This window comes from Vulpes lagopus, chromosome 5 (assembly GCF_018345385.1).
Source record: "Vulpes lagopus strain Blue_001 chromosome 5, ASM1834538v1, whole genome shotgun sequence".
NCBI lineage: Eukaryota > Metazoa > Chordata > Mammalia > Carnivora > Canidae > Vulpes > Vulpes lagopus.
Window position 1 is genome coordinate 84,881,994 of NC_054828.1, and position 22,887 is coordinate 84,904,880.

Below are 22,887 nucleotides of genomic sequence, written 5' to 3' on the forward strand. Positions count from 1 at the left end.
TGTATTCTACATTTTCTCTAATATGTATAACTTTTATTAAAATGAAATTATTTAAAACCTCGACAATTTCAAGTCCACAACCTGTTCTTCTGTTTGATTGAAAATTACACCAAGTATCTCTTTTCAGTTCTAGACTTACTTCCCTGAACAGAAACTCTTTAGTCCTCTCAAACACCCGGGTAGGAACTAGGTCTTGCAGCCATGTTCCCCACCCACCCACAGCTGACAACCTGGCCAGTGGTGCAGGCTGTCAGAAAAGAAGGCCTGCGAGGAGGGAAGTTCCAGGCAGAACCCCGGCTTTTCCTCCAGTCTAGGGCTTTCTGGACAGCGCTACTTGAGATCAGTTACTTTTTTTGTTTCTTCTAAATAGCCCGCCGAATGCTCTTTTTCCAGTTCTGGCTGAGTTGTTAGCTTCAGCGGGTCGGGGATGATTGCCAGGCACCTGGCTCCCTGAGCACCGCCCAAACTGGTCAGGCCAGTCCGCCCCATGGTTGTTTCTGCCAGGACTTGCCCGCGCGCCAGTGTGTGTGTGTGTTAGAGACCCACCCTTCTCCCCAGCAACCCAGGTAGGTGGAAGGCAGCTGCGGGCACCAGCCTGGCAGTCAGGCCAGATGGGTGGAGCTGAACTAATATAACCTGGAATTTCAACTTGGCCTGAACAACAGGTGAGGGGGAAAAAAAAAAGCAGCAGCGAGAACGGGCAGTTTGGCAACTTGGAAATATTCTTGTGCCTTGCTCCTTGTCCCTTGCCTGGAAAATAGCCCAGGGTGACTTTCCAAAGTGTCTGCACTGGCTAACGGGGCTTGGCTGCGCCACGGCCCCCCTGGAGGCTCCCCAGCCCCTCCTGAACGCTGTCCTCCGCGTTACCCTCCGCGACGCGCCCGTTCCCCCTCCTCTGGGAGGCAGGGCGGGGGTATCGGATTAGTCTTTGTTTTCGACGCGAAAGAGCCGAGCGCGGCGCGGGGGAGGCTCGCGATGGCACGGCCCTGGGGTCCGCCTGAGTAGGGCGCTCGGCCGTGGCCCTTGCCAGGGTGCCCCGCGGCCGGCCCGCAGCCTCTGCCCCCGGTGCCCCCTCCTTGCCGGCCAGGCTGACTCGGTACGCACACGCGCGACGTCCCCCATTGTCCTGCCTCGGAATCCGCGAGCGCAGCCGGGAGGGGGGGTCAGTCGGGCCCGGGCTCGCGGCTCCCGGGGGCTCGGGCCGCCCCACGTCGCTCGGGCCCGCAGGGAGCGGCAGGAAGCGGGGACCCCGGGGCCGGCGCGGCCGAGGGCCTAGGCTGGGAGGTCCGCGTGCCCCACCCCGCGCGGCCCGCCTCGCCCGCCGGGGCTGCAGAAGCGCCGGAGGGCCGGGGCCGCTGGCCCGAAGCGGGCGGCCGGGTCCTGGGAGGGCCGGCGCGGGCGCGGGGAGGTCCTGCAGGTGCAAAGGCGCGGCGGCCGGGCCGGGCCCCCTCCCCCCCGCGGGAACTCCCCCCTCGCGCAGCCCCGGGCCCGGCGGAGGGGGCGGCGGGGCCGGCGGGGCCGGCGGGGCTCGGCGGGGCCGCACGTGCGCGCCCTCCCGGGCGGGGGAGTCCCCGGGCGAGCACGTGCCGCGGCGCGCGGGGGGCGGGGAGTCCCGCGGACGCCTTCATTGCTGCTGCTGCTGCCGCCGCGGCCGCCGCTGCCTCTTCCTTCCTCCTGCGCCGTCCCCTCCTCGGCCCGGGCGGGGGGCTCCGCGCGCAGAGCTCGGCCGGGCCAGGCGCTCCGAGAGGCGGGCGCCCCAGGCGGCGGCGGCGGCGGCCGCGACGGTGGTGGCGGCGGCGGCGGCGGCGCGGGCCGGGAAACTTTGCCCCTTTGTGCGCTCCGCCCCGGAGGCGGCGGGCAGGTCGGTGCAGTCGGTGCCTTTCCGGCTCCGGGGTGGGGGAGGGGCGGCGGGGAGGCGTGGGGGGCCCGGCCGGGCGGGGGAGGGGACGGCCCGGGGGCCGGCCGGGGGGCCGCTACTTTGTTGCGGGGGACGGGGCGTGGGTGCTACGGGTCACAGTGTAGCGGAGCCGGGCGGGGGCGGCGGGGCGGGGCGGGGGCTGCGGAGCCGCCGGAGCCGAGCGGCCGAGGCCCCAGAACAAAGGAGCCCGAGCGGCGGCGCGCGCGCGGCCCGGCCCGAGCTGGAGCGCGCCCCCTTCTCCGCGCCCCTCGGCGGAGCGGGCCGCCCTCCCCGGGCCTGGCCGGCGGGCGGGGGGCGCGGGGGGCGCGGCGGGGCGGCCGGCGGGGGCCACCGGGCGCGCCCCGGCCCAGGCCGCTTGCGTGCGGGGGGCGCTCGGGCGGCAGCGCCGAGGGAAGCTCTCCGCAAACTTTATTTTGAAAGCTCTGCTCCCTTGGGGAGGCCCGGCGACCTCCAGTGAGGGGTGTGTGTGGGAATTTTGGTGAAACTCTCCCAAGCCCGTGGGGTGGGGTAGAGGACAACTTGCTTAGAAATCTCACCTGGATCACCCCTTCAGATCCGTCGGGCGGGCTCCCCGCTGATGGGATCACCCACCAGGCGCTCCCAGGCCTTCTGGCCCAGGCGGGGGGCGGGCGCTGGTGCGCCCTGCCAGAGGTTCTGGGCAGGACTTCATTTGAGCAAGCCCTTTCTCTTCCCCCATTTTCTCTTTTTCCAGAAGCAGGAAGAGGTAACATGTGAAAGTTGTCGCCGAGCCTCCAGTGATGCGCTTCCCCTTTTTCTGTCTCTGTTTTAGGCAGCGCTGCCTTCTCCATCAGCCGGCCCCCCCCACCCCCCCGCCCCCGGAGGAGAAGTACCAGGAGAAACTCCTCACCCTGCCCAGCCCCCACCACACACCCACCTGCTTACCTCATGCCTGGGTCCAGGGCGGGTGAGGGTGAAGAACCCACCCAGCCAAGATGATCCCTTCTCTGGGGACCGCCGCTGGCGTCCTGCCCCAGATCCTGGGCCCCAGCAGATGGGAGAGTGGCCCCCAACTGAGCCCTATCAGACTGCTTCAGAGGAGGTGAAGAGGCGCCCATCCTGGAGACTGGAGCTACCTGCCTTCACCCTTGTGCACTCTTGACTGTTTTAGGAAAGAAGGACCCAGTGGTGGCCTTGGCAGGCGGCGGGAGGCCGGACCGTGGCTCCGCTCCGGCACCTATGCCCCTACCTCTGGCAGCATCATGAGCCAGTTTCAGGTGCCCCTGGCAGTCCAGCCGGACCTGCCAGGCCTTTATGACTTCCCTCAGGGCCAGGTGATGGTAGGGGGTTTCCAGGGGCCTGGGCTCCCAATGGCTGGGAGTGAGCCCCAACTCCGAGGCGGTGGAGATGGGCGAAAGAAGCGAAAGCGGTGTGGTACTTGTGAGCCCTGCCGGCGGCTAGAAAACTGCGGGGCTTGTACCAGCTGCACCAACCGCCGCACGCACCAGATCTGCAAACTGCGCAAGTGTGAGGTGCTGAAGAAGAAAGTGGGGCTTCTCAAGGAGGTAAGCTGGCCCTGGCTTGGCTACCCCGCCCTTTACACCAAGGCGCTGTACTCACAGGGTCTTGTTAGAGACCATCAAGCCCGTTCTTTCGTTTGGATCCTTTTGGTCTTTGAATGGGGCCGTGGGTAGGAGCCGGCTTGCTTGCGCGCATTTGCCGGGCTGACAGTTTGTACGAGAGTGCCCAGGGGGTTGGGGTCTCCGGTTAGCACTCTCATCGCTGATGTTTGCATTTGATGCAGGACCTATCCACCCTTATTTCTAGGAGGTTTTTTTTTTTTTTTTTTTTTTTTTTTGTCCTCCTTGAAGCCTCAGATGTATTTCAAGGTCACACCAATGCTTGGGTGATATGGGGAATGATGGATTTGGAAAGGAAGATTTGGGGTGATGGCGTGGTTTTGTGCTGCCTTGATGGAATGGAATGTTTCGTTTCCTGGAGTCTTTTTTTGGGTACCATCATTCTCAGAAAGAGGGCAGGAGAGCCATTTGGAACTGGAAATTTAATGACAGCTCATGATTTGGGTTCCCCTACCGGACTGAGGTACTTCTGGAGGTCAAAGACTTTTCTTTATCTCTGTGTTCTCGGGACCTGGCTCGGTTCCTTGATGTGTAGTTGGCACTCGGAGACCGGGTGAAAGAATGAATGAATGCCTGTGCCTTTGAGACACTGTCAGGCGCTGGGAAGAGTACTCCCTTTATTTGGAATAGGGGGACAGAGGGAGGAAAGGAGGAGTGGGGATGAGATGAGAGGGGGAAGTGGAGAGGTAGTGACCCTGCATTGGGTCTTTCCCATCTTTCCCTTCTATTCTGATGGCGGGCTGCCAGCACAAGGTTGGTGGCAGCCTCGATAGCCGAGAGTTGGCAGAAGTAGGGACGAGTGAAGTGGCGCAGCTTGGGAGGAGCGGTGTAGCAGCTGAGGTCTCTCCAGGCAGCGGAACCCGCGCTGGACAGAGCCGGAGGCCTGTGCTGTGTCTGCGGGGCGCCTGCGCTCTGCCACTGATTTGTCCAAGGGCTCAGACAGCTCGGGCCCCCTCTCTGGGCCTGTCTTCTCCCTGGGGAAATGGAGGGGTTGTGCTTGATGGCCTTTGAAGCCTTTTCCAGCGGGGCTGGGAGCTGCTGCGCTTCTGAGGGCTAGGGCACCTGTGGCTTCCATGGGCTGGCGGCTGGCGCTCGGGATTTCCCTGACCGCTGAGCGCCCAGCTGTGCCGTGAGCGTGGTGGGGCTGTGGTCCTGTGGCCGAGAAGAAAGCTGCAAGTGTTGGGGGCAGGGAGGTGGGTGTTGCTGGGATGGTTTTTTTGCCCCCTTTTACCTTTTTCTTGTCCATTCCTTGTGGAAGTTGCATATCGTGCATGGCCCAGGACCACAGACTCTGTGCTCTATTTCCCTGGTCTCTGGCTGGAGCAGACATCTGGATCATATGCACAGCTCCCCACCCTAGCCTGGAAGACGGTGTCCAGCCGCTGTATGTTGCAGGTGTTGTGGGGAGTTGGCATCCTGCTGGCCTAGGGCCCTTCGGTCATTTCTGAAAGGGCGGGGGAGTAGGGGTAGGCTTCACTCCTGGGCATGATGATATCTTGTGTGTTGGTGTAAGGAAGATGTGCCTAGACGACTTTTAAAGCTTGGTTCCACTGCTTGCTTCCTTCAGGCATTCACCCCCCTTCTCACCCCTCAGTTTCACTCCATTTCTCCCATGATCAAACCAGAGGAGGAAGGGGGCTGAGCTTTCTAAGCTGGATATTCCTGGAACCAGCGGCCCTGGTGAACCATGTTTGAGCTTTTCTTATGGTGGTACCGATCCAGCATACCTTAGTGAAAGGGGCAGGGAGTAAGGTCAAGGTCCCGTCATCCTTGTACAGAAGCTGCTGGCCTGGGCTGTTGGGTGATCATGGTTAAGATACATGGATCTGGCTTGGCTGAGGCATAGAGACAGCCCTGCTGAGAGATCTATATATGCCTGTGGACCTCGCTGCGGCTGGCTGCCCCTCTAGGCCCCCAGGGTCTGTGGCTGGTGGCCCAAGGTGTTCCAGGACAGAAGGTCCACATACTGGTGTGTAGACCAGTGGTGGCCCACAACAAAGCTCTCCCAGTTTCTAGAGAAACAATGAAAAGGGGGCAATGGAGTGAACAAACTTTTTCTCACCTGCTTTAAGGATAGGTTCCTTTCTATTTGATGTTCAAAATGTGCTTTCTTTTACAAAATGAAGATGCTGATAGAAAGTAGACCTATTTTTTAAAAGTCTTGACTTGATAAAATACAAGATGGTAATAAGTATTTCTAGATTTATGACTTTCTTTTTATTGGTCCATGAAAGCTGAAAGCAGGGGAACCACTGTCCAGGCTACGCTGCATTTAATGACTGTATCCCTGGAGTAGTCACAGAGCTGAGAAACGCCCAGAGAGGCTCTGTGATTGAGCCAGAGAACCAGCCCAGCATTTACCAGCCCCAAGGGGACTCCTGGGACCTTAACCATTAGATTTGACCAGCCGTGTAGCAGACATCCTGGGATTGGGGAGGTTGGGAAAGGGGGAGACATGTTACTGGCATCTGAGGATTTTTTTTTGACTCTGGAATAGAATTTTAGAGTTTGGCCCTGGTTTTTCAGGTGAGATAAGCACAGCATCCAGGAGTCTCTTGAGAACCAATCCATTTCCTTACATCCTGCTCCTGGGCATTTCTTCTCCTAGGCACCTTTTTCTTCCATCCTGTCTCCACCTCCACCTGCTGCCTTTGAGCTGACAGCTGCTTTGTGTCATTCTGTAAGGGGGGAGCATTATCTTGGGTATCCCATCTTTCTTCCCTGCTCTTCATTCTGTTTTGCAGCGTGTGTCTATATGTGTGGAGGGGGAGGTGCTGTGGAGCCCCTTCACTCAGAAAAGAAGTTCAGCATTTTAAGACTAGAGATAGCTCCCAGGGATGCGTCCTCCCACCAGAGCCAGGTGATTGCTTCTCTGGGACCAGAAGTGAGGTAATCCACCTTGATGTGGTTCATTCTTGTACGTGGCAGGAAGGATTTACATCCCAGGCTGATGTTCAAGGCTGTTAGTGTTCCTTCCCATTCTTTTTGCCTGAGTTTTGGCTTATAGTATAAGAAGATGCTTACTTAGTAAAGTAAGGTTTGGTGGGGGTAAGGACAAAGTAGGCCTCAGACCCCAGAGTAAGCATTGTGCTTCTTACTGTGTTATCAGTTTCTTGCTCATTCTCTCTCTCTCTCTCTCTCTCTCTCTCTTTTTAAGATTTTATTTATTCATGAGAGACACAGAGAGGGGCAGAGACACAGGCAGAGGGAGAAGTAGGCTCCATGCAGGGAGCCTGATGTGGGACTCAATCTCGGGACTCCAGGATCATGCCTTGGGCTGAAGGCAGGCGCTAAACCGTTGAGCCACCCAGGTATCATCCTCCTCCTCCTCCTCCTCCTCCTTTCTTCTTCTTTTCCTCCTCCTTTCTTCTTCTTCTCCTCCTTTCTTCTTCTGTAGGCTTCACATCCAGCATAGAGCTGAAAGCAGGGCTTGAACTCACGACTCAGATCATGACCTGAGCTGAGATCAAGAGTTGACACTTAACCAACTGAGCCACCCAGGTGCCTCCTGAGCATTGGTTTCTTATATGTCAGATGGAGTAATCCTTCTCTGCAGGGTTGTTGTGAGGATTAATGGCGATTAAAATATGCATAATGTTGGGCACATAGTAGTTGATCAATAGACAGGGACAAAACCTTCCTAGAAATCTAGAGAAGATGGTTGGGAGTGAACCCCAACTCTGAGGGGGTAAAGATGGGTGAAAGACAGTGTGGTATCTTCATGCCTAAACAATTATGCTTTAGTCTCTGAGTTGTAGTTGTGGAGATATAATACAGATTAAATATTTATCTCAAGACCTCTTCTAGCTTGTTCATAGAAGAACCAGGGAGCCAGACTGAAGGAGGGAGAAGTTTGCCAGCCTTTCTGCTGCGGGGAGGAACCTAGACCCCTGGGAGCAAGGAGCTGCTGTGGTCCGGGGCCTGACAAATTGCTCATGGATGAAGGAAATAAACACCTGATAGGAAGAGTAGGAAAATAATTTTATGGAAAAACAAAACAAAACAAAACAGAACAAAACTTGCTTAGAGAAACACATGAGTAAGGTTGGGAGCTTGACTAAGAACATTGTGGGTGAAAAATGAAGATAAATGGGGGGGGGGGGATATATATAGTGTGAAAACACTGTCCAGCCCTCAGTCAAGTGGATTCAGTGGCTGAAACAGCTCTCTATGCCAGTTTTGAGACAAAATACCTCAGAATTGGGAATCTCTCAACAGTATCAGAATTCTTGCCTTGCCTGTCAGGAGTTCTGTGTTCCTGAAGACAGAGGCTCTGAGGAAGGAGTGCTTTAAGTCTAGCCCCAGTTCCCACCAGCAAAGGGAGAACTGACTGATAGGTAAAATAGAGGTGATGAGATTCTTTAGAGAAAGGAATCCCGTCTTAGCGTTCATGAAGCCAGAGTGAAAGACCGGGCAAGGGGAGGCATTTACCACAGCCTTTAGAAATCGTTTTTCAGATGCAGTTTTTAACCCCATGGCCACATACTCTAAAAGGGAAGTTAGCCGGAGGAATGGGATTGCTCTTTAAAAAGGAAATGCTGACAGTACAGTCCTGAATGGTGCCCCAAGGAGGAAGGTGGTGGGACTCAGGGAGAACTGAACCATCTGTGTGGCTACAGGGGCTGCTGTGCAGTGAGGGCAGATGGTGGAAGACCACACTCCTGTGGGAGGGGGGTGCGTGTCACTGTAGGTAGATTCAGGAGTGGCCTGACCCCTGAAGAGGAGTGTCAGGAAGTCCAGAGGCCCGAATGTGCTGAGGCTGGTGGAAAATGCTCAAGACACAAATGTCTTTTATATATTCCCTGGGCAAGGATGAGAAGGAAGAGTAGTAGGTTTATAACTTTGGGCTTCATGACTGTGGATGGGGAACAGCCACTGAGGCCCTGTCCTTTTGGGAGGAGTGAGGGTGGGGAAGACCACAGTGTGAGTGCTTGGGAAAGGGGGGCCAGCCAGCTGCCTCAACCTGAGTGTGAGCCATTTGCTGCCTATGGAACACCTTCATCTGTGCTCCCAGAGTTATAATTGTTATGTGATGTTAATTGTTGAAAAGGGGACCAGAGACGGGCAAAAAGTCCAGTTTTTCAGAGAGATTTTGGAAATTATTAATGCATAAGCTTGATGTCAGTTTTTGACAGCTCTAGAGCAGATTGTTAAAAAGGTGGTTTGTGAGACTAGAAAAGCAAGTGGTGAGCTTTGGTGGGGGTGTGGTCCCTGTGGCTCTTTAAAGCAGCCCAGCCAGATTAATAGATCTGGATTTCTGCAAATAAATGGCATCTCCTGCAGCTTCTTGGACAGATCAGAGGGCCAGTTTTTTTTTATTTAAAATCATCCTGAAGAGAGGCTACTGGCGTAACTGCCCTGTTCAGTCTTTTTATCAACCATGGGGATCAGGGATTCCAACTTGCAGTCCCCTGGGTTCCACTCCCAGGGATTCTGATTTAATTGGTCTGTGGTGAACCCAATTGGGCTGGGGCTCCCCAGGTGTATCTAATGTGTAGTTAGAGTGGAAATTCTCTGATGCAGATGAGAGACTGAGATGTTGGGCACTGACCTGGGCTCTTCTACTGCAGGTGGTTCACTTGCCCTGAGTTTTAGAGTAACTGAATGGTTCGTGACCAGATATTCTCCTTGCCTATCAGTGGACCAGCAGCACTGGCGTTACCTGGGAGCTTGTTAGAAATGCAGAATTTTGGGCCCTACCTAGGACATACTGAATCAGAATCTGTACCAGATTCCCAGGTGATTGGTATGTGTGTGAGAGTTTGAGCAGTTGATCTTCAGCACTTGTATAACTGGGAAAAGGGGGTGAAGCTTGGAGAAGGGGATGAGAAGTAAGTCTTGATGAGCAGCTAGAGAATTCCTGTTGCCAACAACAGTAAGGAAGATGACCCAGCCCCTCCCTCCTTCCTTCCCTTCCTTATTTGAGAGAGAGCATGCGAGTGAGCGCCTGTGTGTACACACACACACACACACACACACACACACACACCAGGTGGGGGGAGGGCAGAGGGAGAGAGAAACTTAAGCAGACTCCAAGCTGAGCCTGGAGCCCAACAGACACAGGGCTCCATCTCACAACCCTGAAATCATGACCTGAGCAGAAACCAAGAGTCGGGCGCTCAACCAACTTGAGCCACCTAGGTGCCCCCAACCCATTTCTTCACCCTGCAGATCAGAGAGACAAGAACCTCTTGAGATTTACTTTGGGCTTATTCTTACTCTTCTGGAGCCCATTACCTTCTTGAGTTATCAATAAAACCCCATAAGAACTTGGGGAACTTGTATGTGTGTGTGTGTTGAGAATGGTCAGGAAAGGGCTCTCAGAAGATGTCTGCTGGTAAGCAACCTGGCTCAGGATCTTGGAGCACATGAGGGAGGAATAGTTGGTGGTGGTGTGAAGAGGAGAGGTGTGTTTGTAGAACCTCGGGTCTTATGGGGAGGCTTGGAGACTTAGTGAAGAGAAGACAGGTGTACCATCTAACTAAGATGTCGGTAGGGAGTAGGTGTGTCAGATCTGTGGGTGGGGTGGGATGGTGAATGGTGATGGTGGAGGTGTTAGGTTGAATGATAGAATGAGGGGTTAAGGAGACTGGGGCAGTTTGGAGAAATGGACCCCAGCCAAACTTGATGGAATTTAGTTAGTAAATCCAGAGTCTTACACTTGTTTAAAAAAAGAAAGAGTAATGCAAAAGTAAGAATCCCTGGTTTCCTAGCAAGTAGGAAGAGCTGAAACTCTATGAGGGTTGTTGAGAGCTATCTCCAGATCTGTCAGAGTGATCATGGGCAGGGTAATTGAAGGAAATGGGTCTGTTCAGCTTGGACATGAAGAAAGCTAAGGTGAGTGTTATGTGAAAGGAGTCAATGTCTATGCGTAGAGGAGTGTGCAGAACTTTTAGTAGTGGGTGGAAGTTTATAAGCAGGGAGATTGAACCCATGTTAGAAAAAAGAATTGACTAGAGGCATCTGCTGGCTCAGTCGGTGAGCATGTACTCTTGCTCTCAGGGTTGTGAGTTCAAGCCCCACTTTGGGTGTAAAGCTTATTTTAAAAAAAGAAAAGAAAAAGAATTATCTAACATTAACAAGTATTAGACAGATGTACCAAAAACGAAGAGCCACAGTGGTTTAGCGCCTGCCTTTGGCCCAGGGTGTGATCCTGGAGTCCTGGGATCGAGTCTCGCATCGGGCTCCCTACATGGAGCCTGCTTCTCCCTCTGCCTGTGTCTCTTCCTCTCTCTCTTTCTGTGTCTCTCATGAATAAATAAATAAAATCTTAAAAAAAAAAATGAAGAGCCAACCCTGAGAGCGGGTGCCTCTCCTGTGCTTGCATGTGTCGGGGGATAGGCTGGGTGTTGACTGGTAGGGATGTTACGAGGACATTCCCTATTAGGTGGAGGCTTCCATGCTTGGTGTCTTCTGCTAAGACTGTAAAGTATAGCATCAGGTCTGTTTTCATATTAGACAATTACATTGCAGAAGAAATATCTCTTTTAGGCCATGAAAGATTTTGGTCAAGTTCTAGACAATTTTAGACCTAGACCTAATCTCAGACCTACATTGGAATAGTGTCTCTGAACTTTCTGAAAATTTCTGCCAAATAATATGTGAAGGTGCGGAGGTATGTTTTCTCAGGGGAGAGGGCCCATGGTTTTCCGCAGAGTCTCAGTAGTATTCATGGCCTTCTGAAATTGAAGAAATATGCTCTGAGTTGTCCACTATGGTAGCCATTAGCCGTGGTGTGGCTTTTTAAATTAATTGAAATGAAATAAAACTAGATTCAGTGACTCAGTTGCACTAGCTACCTTTCCGTTGCTCGAAATCCACTTGTGGCTAGTGCCGTGTGTATGCGATAGTATAGATACAGAACATTACCATTACTATGAGAAGCTCTTTTGAAGATGGAGTTTTCTTGTGTGATCTCTGAGCCCTCACTGAAACCTGTATCTGGGTTGGGAAATCATTGTTTCTGCTGGCTCTTCTCAGAAGGATATTTTGGATTGGGATCTCTGTCCCCACCCCAAGGTAAGTGGTGAAGGGTGTGTAAGGGACTAGTGCTTTCCTGGGTTCTAACACACCCTGAAGCTCATTGCTTCTCCTGGAAGGCAAGGGCTGTGTTTTAATTGCATGCTATGGGGAAAGAATAACAATAGGTGTGGCTCCCCACCCAAAGGCTCTCTCCAAAGCTCCCTAGGGGGAAGTGGCCTCTCCCACCCCCAGTCTTGACCAGCAGCCTTGGCTAACCCTGCCTGTGTTTATATCTAGCGCTGTTGTCTCCTCTTTGCCTTGGGCCTCTTATTCTGGAGAAGGCAGTGCGGGGACCCTACCAGTCAGAAGACCACATCAGGGGTCACAGGAGTTGTCACTAATTCCCTACTCCCTTTCTCATCCCTTCTTTATATACAGCTCCCTTGTGGATCCAAGGCAGGATGCTTAGGAAGGAGAGGGGTTAGAAAGGAAAGGCACTCCTTCATCTTCCTTGGGCCCAACTGTGGCCTGGCTGGCTCTTCCGAAGGTGGGTGGGTGGGGGTCGTTCAGGGCTGCTGTAGGCCTCTCCCTGGGTGTGGTCATACAGGGCGGAGGCTGCTGGCACACCTGCAGTGGACACACCCCTCTGTGGCCTTGTCTTCTGTCATTTGCATAAGAAATCCGATAACCTAAGTTTTTATTAGTCTTGGAGGGAGGGAGAAAAGAAAGCTGGCAGTTTGGTTGCGGGGTGCCTGGCTGGCCTTCAGGTGACCGCAGGTCTGGGGGTTGCTCGCTTCTGTTGGGTTGCACAAGCTCTTCTTGCACTGCTGGCTCTGCCCTGTGTAAGTTCCAAGTCCAGTGTGCCCTACCTCCTCACACCCAGCCAGAGTCTGGATAGAATAGTGTACCTACTGCTGCTGGTAGAGCAGCAATTCTGGATTCTCCAAATGGAAGGGGAATTACATTGGGTAAAGTCATTTCAGGACACTTACCAGACTTCATGTGCCCCATAGGCCCCCACTGCTCCTAATTATTGCCAGAGGAAGCCTCAGGAAGGGATGTGGAGAGGCTGGATCGAAAGCAAATACCAAGGTACCAGACTAGAATCTGTTCCACTTCTGAGCCACCCGTGTGGGAACGACACGGAGTGACTCTCTCTTGCGTCATCTTTTTCTCTTTATTGACTGCTCTGTTCTTTAAGGGTATGCATTCCTGCTACAGCAAGGTGTGGGGCATTGGGAAGACCTGGTGCTCAGACAAGGAGGAGAGGCACCTTCCTGGTATGTTTCCTTGGTCCCAGGACCTGCAACGTCCCCTGTGCACAGGGAGGGCCGCTCTTCTCTCTGGCATGGGCTTTAGTTTCCCAGAGCAGGACGTCATCTGCTCTGACTTGTAGACTTGCGAGTTGCCTTCCCAGCCTCACTCAGGGAGTCTCGCCTGGGACTAGCTGTGCACAAGGCGCACTGGGCTCTGAGCCTCGGTGGGTGAAGAGGAGGCAATGCTTATGCCATCCTTAATGAGCTCACAGTCTGGGGAGGGAGACAAGCATGGAAACAAATAATTACAGTACAGTCTGTCAGGGCTGTAAGGGAAGGACGCCTTGAGGGCAGAGACCAGCCTTACTCACCTTTGGGCCCAGTGGGGAAGGAAGGGCACATGTTCTGAGAGTTTTAATGTGGCCATATGTGAAGGATGAGGGGGCTTCCAGGAGGAAGGGGGCATCGTCCCTGAGCCTGAGGTGTGTGGAGATGCTTCCTGAATGCTCATGGCTGGTGGCAGGGGCTACCTGAGGGTATTCCCAGATCCTGCAGGTGGTAGGTAAGACACTTTGTGTTCATTTCTCTTGGAAGTCTTCCACGGGTGCTTTCCCCAGCTTTTTAAACCACTCAGCATTCCTGTCCTACCTCTCAATGAGCTCTTCAGGTCTCCTGTTGTTTGCTTGGATCCTGGAACATTTGGTGACCCAGGCTGTTGAATTTGGGGTGAGGAAACGCTGATGAAGTTCATAGACTAGAAGACTTTCTCACCAGCTTCTAGGAGGGCGTGCAGAGTATGAGCAGAGCTACAACCGCTGTCTGGTGGGGGTGGGGTGGGCAGGTGCTTTCTGTTTGTCAGTGTGGAAGCACATGGGTGGAGTTGTTGGCTGGCTCTGACTGCATTCTCTCGGACATTGCTGGGTGTATGGGTTCATTCAGTCTGTCTCTGCTGCATCTCCAGGAGAAGCACCTTTTTTCCTCCTCTTCCTCCTCTTTCTCCTCTTCCTCCACTTCCTTCACTTCCTCCACTTCCTCCTCCTTCTCCTTGTGACTGCTGTTGACACAGACTTCTGCTGCCAAAGCTAATTGTGAGGCCTGATCAGTGAATGAAGGCAAAGGCAGTTGCCATGACAACCGCAAAGAGTTTCAAATATAGGGGATGATGTATGTGATGCGCTGCAATTACTTGGTTGGAAATTGATGCGTGGACACCGGGGACTTCAAACATAGGCTCTGAAGGTGGAGGGGGTATTGGGTTTCTTTGGCACAATGCTTTAAAAAAAAAAAAAGATTTATTTATTTATTTATTCATGAGAGACACAGAGAGAAAGAGAGGCAGAGACACAGGCAGAGGGAGAAGCAGGCTCCATGCAGGGAGCTCAACATGGGACTCGATCCTGGATCTCCAGGATCACACCTCAGGCTGCAGGCGGCGCTAAGCCACTGCGCCACCGGGGCCGCCCTGGCACAATGATTTGTGTGATGGAGAGGGAGGAAAGAAGGGTACGACTTCCCCCATAGTTGACTTCAGTTTCATTCAGTATTTGGAATGTTGGGCAAAACTCCTCAGGGGCTTTGGGAAGGCACAACTCCAGCCATTCTGGTGTGTGTGTGGGGGCAGGACACCTAGCCAAATAGCACCAAGTGTCAAATGAGAAACCTTAGAAGTACTGTCAGCTGGCTGAGGATTGGGGTAACCCTTAAAGGCTTCCTGGAGGAAGTGGGTCTTGAACTGAACTTTAAAGCTTTGTGGGGAGTGACCTCATTCAGGACACAGCTGTGCCAGAGAAGAGAAGTTTGTCTATCCTCTGCCAACTCTAGAAGAGGTAGGTTGATATGAAAATCATAGAACTAGGGAAACCTGGGTGCCTCACCAGTTGAGCATCTGCTTTTGGCCCAGGGCATGATCCTGGAGTCCCGGGATTGAGTCCCACATCAGGCTCCCTGAATGGAGCCTACTTCTCTCTCTGCCTATGTCTCTACCTCTCTTTCTCTGTGTCTCTCATGAATAAATAAATTTAAAAAAGAAAGAAAGAAAGAAAGAAAGAAAGAAAGAAAGAAAGAAAGAGGTGTAACTGTCTTTAAAAAAAAAATCAGAACTATACAAAGCAGCCCCGACTGTTTCACTATAAGTGAGGGATGGCAAGAGCCCTGCTCAGTCATTTTCTTGTTGTGTGACCTTAGGCAAGGTGCTTAGTCTCCCTGTAAACTAATTTTTCTGTCTGTAGAATGGGGGTGAATAATTCTATTTCACTGGTTTGTTTTGAGGATTAAGCAAGATCTGCTCTGTAATGCTCCAAGTATGGGGTCCTGTATACAGTTGGGGTTGATGTTTGGTTGATGCTCTTGCATGAGCTCCTGAATCTTCGTCTGGATGTGTCCCCATTCACTAGTCTTTGTGTGGTTTCTGGCCTGTGGGTATCTGTGTTACAGAGGTTCTCAATGTTGGGGGTAATTCGTGTGTTCTGAGAGTGAATAAATCCATTTGCCTCTTCTCAATGGGGATGGCTATGTCCCTATTCCCAGTGGAGAAGTACCCTTAGCCCCTAGGGGTCCCAAGTACCTCTGGGTCAATCACTGAGAAGGCCAAAATGTAGAAAGAGAGGCCAGTAGAGATGGGAGAAGGTTGGTTGTGGGCTGTGGAGAGTGTCTCTGCTGGGAGCATGGCCTTTGTGACTCCTTGGAGCCCTGGCATTCCAGTTGCCTCAGGAAAGGACAGGAGGCCAGTGTGGGACAGAGATGGGGGGGCAGGTGGACTGCCTTGGGAGACTATAGGCTCTTCTAGTGTAGCCAGAGACTGCTGGGGGAGTGAGCTAGGATCCGTGGGTGTGGTAGGACTGAGTTAGCACTGAAGTTGGTGGAGGGAAGCGGGGGGGGGGGGGGGGGGGGTCAAACAGTCTCCTGCAGGCTAGGGAGGAAGACATGTGCTGTCTGAACAGGGCTGAAGTTCAGCTGTAGTCTGGTTTAAGCAGGTCCTGCCCTCTCCAAAGAGCAGGTGTCCCTCCGATCCTTAGGGACCTCAAAGAGAAGGTCACCAGGAGAATGGCCTCCACATTTCAGCACCCAAATCCCCTGCCTCTCCACCCTCCTTGTCTAGAAACTCAGCACATTCCAGCTCTGTGCAGAGCCTAGTAAAGTGGGGAAGACAGGGCCTCTGCCCACCTGGGGAAGACCGCCGTGTAAATAAATAACTGTGCTTGATTGTGACTGGTGCTCTAGAAGAGGCTCTGAGCTGTGCTGTGAGGCCCCGGAGGAGTGGGGGATGCTTGTGGGGGCTAGAGGAGCTGGGAGAGCTGCACAGGGAGGGGACAGTCAGGGAGGGCACCATCTGAGGAAGCCTAGCACCAGGCGGGGGAGGGGCAGAGGCAGCGGAACTGAGTCCAGAAGCAGCCTCATGAAGTCTCTGAGGCATGAAAAACGTTACTATTCTCAGACCCATAGCTTGAAGGGAAGTGGTTAGGTTCAGATGACCCTGTCCCTTTTTGCATTTCCCTGGGGTTGGCAGAGGGAGAGAAGGGTTAGAGAACCGGAATGAGAAAGGCCTAGATTGGAATTCTAGCTCCCTGCTCACTAGCTGTGTGTTGGTGGGCAAGTGACTTAACCTCTCGAAGTCCGCTTCCCCATTAGAGCCAAGGCTGTGTGTGGAGGAAGTCAAAACCCCAGTCAGATGTTCCTATGGCATAATTGGCACCGGGCCTGGGACATAGCAGGGGCTTTGATAAACTGTGGCAGCCGCAGCAGCAACAGTATGAATTGTTACTGTCCAAGCATGTTAGTCACTCTTCCCCAGCAGCAGACTGCATGTGGGGTGACTGGGTGGGCCGGGGGTTCCAGGGACCATAGTGAAGAAGGGGCTTCACTTGGCCTGGCCCAGGTAAGAGCTATGTGGTACAGAAACCATTTCCCATCTTGAGCCATGGCTCAGGACACTGCATCACGCCTCACTTCACCTCACCTCGCTACCTACCCTGGAGAGGAGCCAGAAGGGCTGCCCTCTATCCCCAGAGGGGAGGCAGGTGTGCACCCTAGCGCTTCTTGGAGTCTCCTCACCGAGGCCCACTTTGCCGTCTCTCCTAAGGCAGCTCATCCTGTTCTGAGTATCCACCTTGGGGCTTCATGGAGGAAGCAGCAATTGGGCATCTGTAGTGGGACAGGTAGCAGAGCGTGTCCCTGAAACAGAGGCTCTCACGCATCCTGATAAGTCTGACCAGTCACCTTTTCCTCTGTAGCCTCAGCTGTTCTATCTGTGAGATGAGGAGTAGCACACAGCGAGCTCCCCCAGGAATTAAGATGGGAGTGGGCTCTGCTTGGTCATATGGTGGTCTCCGTGCTCCGTTTCTCTGTAGAATCCTCTGTAGAATCTGTCCAGGAGTTAGCTGTTATTTGTAGTTTCATTTGACAAGAGAGCAGAGTGAGGCTAAGAGAGGTAAAGTAACTCGGCCAAGGTGCTGCAGTGAGCTGGTGATGGAGCCAGGAACTGAACCAGACATACGAGCACCAGAGTCTGTGGGCTATCCCCTTCCCAGGAGATGGAAACTCTTGGATGTTCAGCTCCAGGGAGGGGACAGCGTGGAGCAGGGTGTACCCAGGGATGCCCAGGCAGTGAAATCCAGGAGTGGTTTGAAGGACCTTCCTCTCCCCATTCTGTTCTTTCTTCCCTTGCCCTTTTAGTCTCCTGGGTGTTGTAGCGTTCAAAGGCTCAGAGTCTGGGGAGTGGAGGCCAGACCTCTTAGGGTCTGGGTCATTGCCCCTCCTCAGCCTTTCCCAGGGATGGGAAGCCCTGGGATCTGAGAGACCCCTGAGACTTGATGGGCCACCTTCAATGGCCTTTGAGAGGAGGAAACATCCTAGTGGTGGTGGTGGTGGTGGAGGCTGTCTGGATGGGGTGGGGTATGTGCAAGCATGAGAGATGAGTGATCTAGGGTGAGGTGTGGGTGTTTGTGTGTAAGGGGAGGGCAAGGCTGACTTGGTGAGGCTTTGAGCCACGGGCAGTGTGGGCTTCAAGCAGTCTGTTTTCTGAGGTGGGCGCTAGAGGGAGGGAGGAGCCAGGACTGTGTTATGGTTAAGAGTCTGGTCTTTAGAGCCAGATGGATCCGGCTTAGACTCCCGGCCCTGCTGTGTTCTAGCTGTTGTCACCTTGGGTAAGTTCCCTTACTTCTTGCCTTGTTTCCTTATATACAAAATGGGGTAAAGGTTCATACCGCCAAGACTTCTTTCTGTTTCTTCTTCTTGGAAGATTGCTGGGGCCGGGGCCTGCTCTTACCGGAGCACCGAGCACCGTCCTAGCTGCTGCGAGGATGAGGCAGCTTGCTGGTGTCCCGGAGAGGGGCCGAGGGGGAATCCCGCCAGTCCACCCCAGCTCCACCCCGGGCGCCGTCTGTCATCCTTGACCCTGGAGGCGCAGCGGACGCCCGGGGTATTACCTTCAGAGGCCCCTCCTCGGGAGGAAGCGGGGTGCCCCGGGATCCCCGGCCTGCCGGGGAGCGGCAGCAGACCTGGGCAGCAGCCAGCGCGGCTCCGCGGCACCCTTGGCGGCGCCCCCGCCTCCCGGCTGGGCAGGTCCAGCCCCCGGCGGCCCTGCCCCCGCCCGGCGGGCCGCGGGGATTGGCTGGCGAGCGCGCCGCCCCCTCCACACCAGCCTCGCCGGCGGCGGGGAGGGGAGCCGAGCCGGCAGCTGGCCGCCGCCTCCTCTGCAGTGCCTCCCTCCGTGCGCTCCGGCGGGGATAATGGGAGGCCCGCCGGCCGATGCACCGCGGGAGGCCGGCCGAGGTAGAGCGGGCAGGGCGGGAGGACGGGCCAGCCCGGACGCAGGAGGAGGGGCAGTGCCCTCCTGGGTCTGGGGGGGCGGTGGAAAAGGGAGAAATGAAAACAAAACCACAGGGAGGTGAAGGAGCCCAGCCACCGGGAGTCTGGGCGGCAGCTGGAGCAGGAAGATGGTCCCTGCTATCCTTTCTTCCCGCGGCCCTCGCCCCCCCACTCTCCCGCTTCCCCTGCGGTGCTGCTGGGGGCGTGCAGCAGCAGGACTTTGCTTCTTTCCCGGTGTCTGCCTGGCTCATCCGCCTCTCTGGCTTCTTTTGCAGGTGGAAATAAAGGCTGGTGAAGGAGCCGGGTCGTGGGGACAAGGGGCTGCTGTCAAGGTACCTTGTGTGTGTGTGTGTGTGTGTGTGTGTGTGTGTGTGTGTGTGTGTGTGTGTGCGCGGGCGCGGGCGCGTGTGCACACGCGCGTGTGTGTGTGTGTGTGTGTGTGTGTGGTGGGGGTGAAGTGTTTGACTGGATTGGATAAAAATAAAGGGTCTCCTCTGGTGATCCCTTAATCTCCCGCTGCGTGTGTAGCAGCAGCTGAGGGGGAGGGGTGGTGGGGGTGTGGGCGACCAATGAATTCTCAGGCCTGTGTGGGTTTTGTTTGGATTCTTTTTGCTTTCTCAGCTGGATGGTTTGGGTGCAGTTGGGATTGGGTTTGTTGAACTGTTTTGTTTTTTGTTGTTGTTGTGTGTGTGTGTGTGCCTCTGTGTGTGTGTGACATGCAACCCACTCCCCACCCTTGCCTCTGGAAATCTCTCGAGAATGTCCCTGGTACTGTTGGTTTGCATCCAACCTGCAGAAATCCCGGGGCGCGGTGGTGGGGGGGGGGGATTGTGCTCCTGAGTCTGAAGCTGATAGGGTGTCATTAGTCATGCTGTCACCATGGAGATGGCTGGAGAGGAGAGGAGGTGGTGGGGGTGAGGATATTTTGGGTAGGGTGGGGGCTGATGCAACATCATGACTGGGAATCCGGCGGGCGGCTGTTGTTACTCTGTGTAGCTTGGTGTCTGGGGGACTGGAAAGAGAATGTTACCAGGTGCGTGGGAAGCAGAGAAGGAGGCACTGTGATCGTCTTGAGGGCCAGGACTAGGGTATTTGGGGCAGTGCAGGCCAGAATCTGGTGGGGTATCAGCCATTACTAGGGAATACAGATGTTCCTCTCAGGTTGGCAAGGACCAAGATCAGTAGGATTCCTTGGGCTTTGCCCCTCTTTTCAGGGCTGGGGACCCGCCGAGTGTTTGGGATTACTCAGCAGTATCCTCTGCTGGCCCAGGGTGGAGAAAACAAACTGAGCAGGAGGCAGCTTCATGTGGCTGCCGCTCGAGTCAAGAGCAGAGAAGCTGGGGAAGGAGTGTGGGGATTCTTGGGCAGGGGTATGCAGGGAGGGGGCCTGTCCCTGCCCCTGCCTCAGCCCTACTTTCCCCTTTGGCTCGTGGAGCCTGTGGAGAGCTGTGGGAATCAGGTTGCTTGGGTAGCAGGTGGGCAAGCTGCTCAAGTCCCCAGACGCTCTTAGACTTTGGTCCCTGGAAATCCTCCCCCCTGCTTCCTGGGAAAGCTGTGGGAAGCTCTGTGGAGGTGCTGGAAGTGGCAGCCTGCCACCTCACTGCCTGGGTGGGGACACTGGCAGGGAGGGGCTCTGCTTCTCCACGTTGGATGGGGGCTCCTGGGTGAGGTGGCTGCTGGATGGATCAGGAGCCAGGGTGGTTCCCTGGCCTCCTCCCAAGGAACTTGAGGCAGGGAAGTGCTCGGAAGAGGGCATGAATTTTGTTTCTGAAGCCTATTCTGGGGGAAGAAGAAGAGCCAGGTGGCATTAGCTCCCCTGGGGAGCCGGGCATGCCTCGGTGAGGCTGGGAGTAGTGGGCGGACCCTGAGGCAAGCAGAGGGTGGTTGATACTGGCGGTGCTATGGGTGGGGAGGAGAGAGAGCTGTGAGCTCACTCGCTCACTTCTCCAGAGCAGAACCCCCGTTCCACCTCCACTTCCTTCCCTGGCCTCCCACTGCTGACTGAGGGAGCTGTAATCACTGTGCGCTGAGGGCTGTGGGCATGGAGATCATGCAGTGCACCTGTTCTGCCCCCCACCCTGGGGAACACAGGACAAGGGGATGAGGACAGATGGGCTCAGGGAGGAGGCAGTTCCCCCCCTCCTCTGTGTCTCCGGCCTTGTCAGCCAGAGCTTCCCTCTCTGCTGGAGGAAGGACTGCTGGCAGGTTTGTTTACTCCCCGAAGCACCCCCCTCCTGCCTAGTGATGGCTTCTCTTCAGTTCTTTCCAAGTGTGTTCTCCATTTCTCCCTGCCTGCATTCTGCTGGCCCTGCAGTCCTGCTGGAAGCTCTCAGCCTAATACCTCAACCTTTGGTGTTGTGAGCATGCGGCAGAGGCTACTGCAAAAAGCAGAGGAAGCCTTTCAACCATGTCTTCCTCCCTCCCCCTTCTCAGAGTAGGGCCTGAGCTGGCTGCATTTTTGAAGTTCTGAGATTGTGTCTGTGCTTATTGTTATTGTTCTCTGTCTGAGAATCCTAGCCTCCCCTTGGCCTGGCTTGACATTGCCAACAAGCACTTAGATCTGACATCTCCCCCTTTCCCCAATTCCTGGTGCGACCTTTCCCTCACATGGAGTTTTCTTAGGTGGCCGATCGGGTGTGGTGTCCCACATACCCCGATGAGGCAGTTTTACCAGATCCTCTTCCCTCAGCAGGTCATGGTGTAGGAAGATGTGTCTGGTGCGTGAGCTCCTTCTGAGACCAGGCCAAGACTCTGGGACGTGGGACAAGGGGATGTCACATGTCACAGTCTGTGTTCCCACAGGATGGGTGCAAGATGGGTAAAACCTCATGGGTGAGCAGTATGCAGCAGGCAGTGGGAACACGCTCATCTGCTGTGTGCTGAGTCCTGCCAGAGTTTCAGGAATATCCATGATGTAGGGTTTGCGTAATGCCTAGCACAGGCACAGAGTCGAGCTTGATAAATGCGATTTGTCATTTTACTGGCTAGTGTGTTATGTGTCTACCCATGATATCCCAAGGAACATGCCATAGCACACACTGTTGCCACCGCCTCCTCCTTGGCAGCCTGGACAGGAGTGAGTGCCCAGTGCCGAGAGCTCCAGGCCACCCCTGCTTTCGGGCTCCCACGCTGCTCCCACGCTCTGCCTCATGGGAATCCTTGACTGGCTGAGGATGTCTGGAAACTATTTTGGGACTGTGCCCGGGATCTCTGCCTTCTGTCTCTCCTTTGGACCACTGCAGAAATGCCCCTTTGTCGAGGATCTATGATCCACACACTGTGGGTGACTCCTACTACTTCTTGCTTGCCTGCTCTTTCTTCTCTCCAGCCCTTTGTGAGGGTCTAGCAGAAACTCCTTTTCTCTGAGGTAAGTTTACAAGCAGCAGTGAGCTTGGGGAGATAAGGACTCAGGTGAGTGTGTCTGGCTAGAGCAGGAAGGGAACCAAGCCACCCCACCCCCAAGTGATAAAGACTGCAGTTAGAGTCCCAGAACCTGGCCCCACCTCATTAGTGACCCCTTCCACTTTTAGAATGTCCTGGGAGGGGAGAGGACAGTGTAGGGTAGATGTGAGAGTGAGCTGAAGGGAGAGTCTTCCCAAAGCCTGCCACAGTGCAGGGGCCACTGCCCCTCAGGGATCAGAGTGAGGACTCCAGTGGTCCTCTCGCTGGATTTGCTGAGGAGGGGCCTGGACTCCGGGCTCCCCCCCCACCCCCCCAGCTACTAGAAATGGTCTTTGTGGTCCTGCGGAGTCCCCTCCCATACCCTGAGGCTGTAAGCAAAGGGTTTGGCTTGCTGGGGGTGGGGGCAGGGAGCATGGGAGGGGCTTTGATTTGGCTCCGCTTCTGGGTCTCCCAGCTCTCTTTCCCATCCTGACCTCTTGGGCTTTTGGCCTCATTTCCTCTCACACTGGCACATCTGGGAGTCAGCTGAGCACTCCCCCTGTTTCCAGCATGTGTGCAGCTTCTGAGGTGGCTTCCTTGGGGGTTAGTTTCCAAAGCTTTGGGACAAATAGGGGCTAGGCGATGGCTCAGATGGCGAAAATCTCTTGATTATCATATTATCCAGGACTGTGATCCTACTCCTCTTCTGTTCCTTTGTCTTTCAATATTTACGAGCATTTACCAAGTTCCAGGTACAGTGCTAGATCCTGAAAAAGAAAATAAGTCATTATTTGCTCTTCACACTACCACTGGAAGCAAGAGACATTGCCTAAATTATCCAAAATCATAACTCGAGTGACAAGTTGTGTTTTTTGTGCAGCGAAGCCTTTTGAATTTTGTGTTTGGGGCTGTGAACTTGCACATGGCTGACCAGACCCTTCACCCCCAGCTGTGCCTATATCCTAGC

General features: G+C 54.5%; 1 protein-coding gene across 5 annotated transcripts in view; it reads left to right on the forward strand.

Moving 5' to 3' along the window:
- The first annotated feature begins 205 nt into the window (after positions 1-205).
- Positions 206-22,887, forward strand: part of TET3 (tet methylcytosine dioxygenase 3) — a 103,057-nt gene continuing 80,375 nt past the window's right edge. Inside the window, exons 1-3 of one of the 5 annotated variants that reach the window (XM_041756814.1) lie at positions 206-1,096; positions 2,709-3,441; positions 18,815-18,871. In XM_041756814.1, coding sequence (XP_041612748.1) covers positions 3,139-3,441; positions 18,815-18,871 — 360 coding nt within the window. In that variant the 5' untranslated portion in view covers positions 206-1,096; positions 2,709-3,138. Of the gene's footprint in view, positions 1,097-1,601; positions 1,862-1,954; positions 2,379-2,708; positions 3,442-17,656; positions 18,504-18,814; positions 18,872-22,887 lie in introns of those variants that run through there. The other 4 variants (XM_041756813.1, XM_041756815.1, XM_041756817.1 and 1 more) reach the window with 4 other exon arrangements.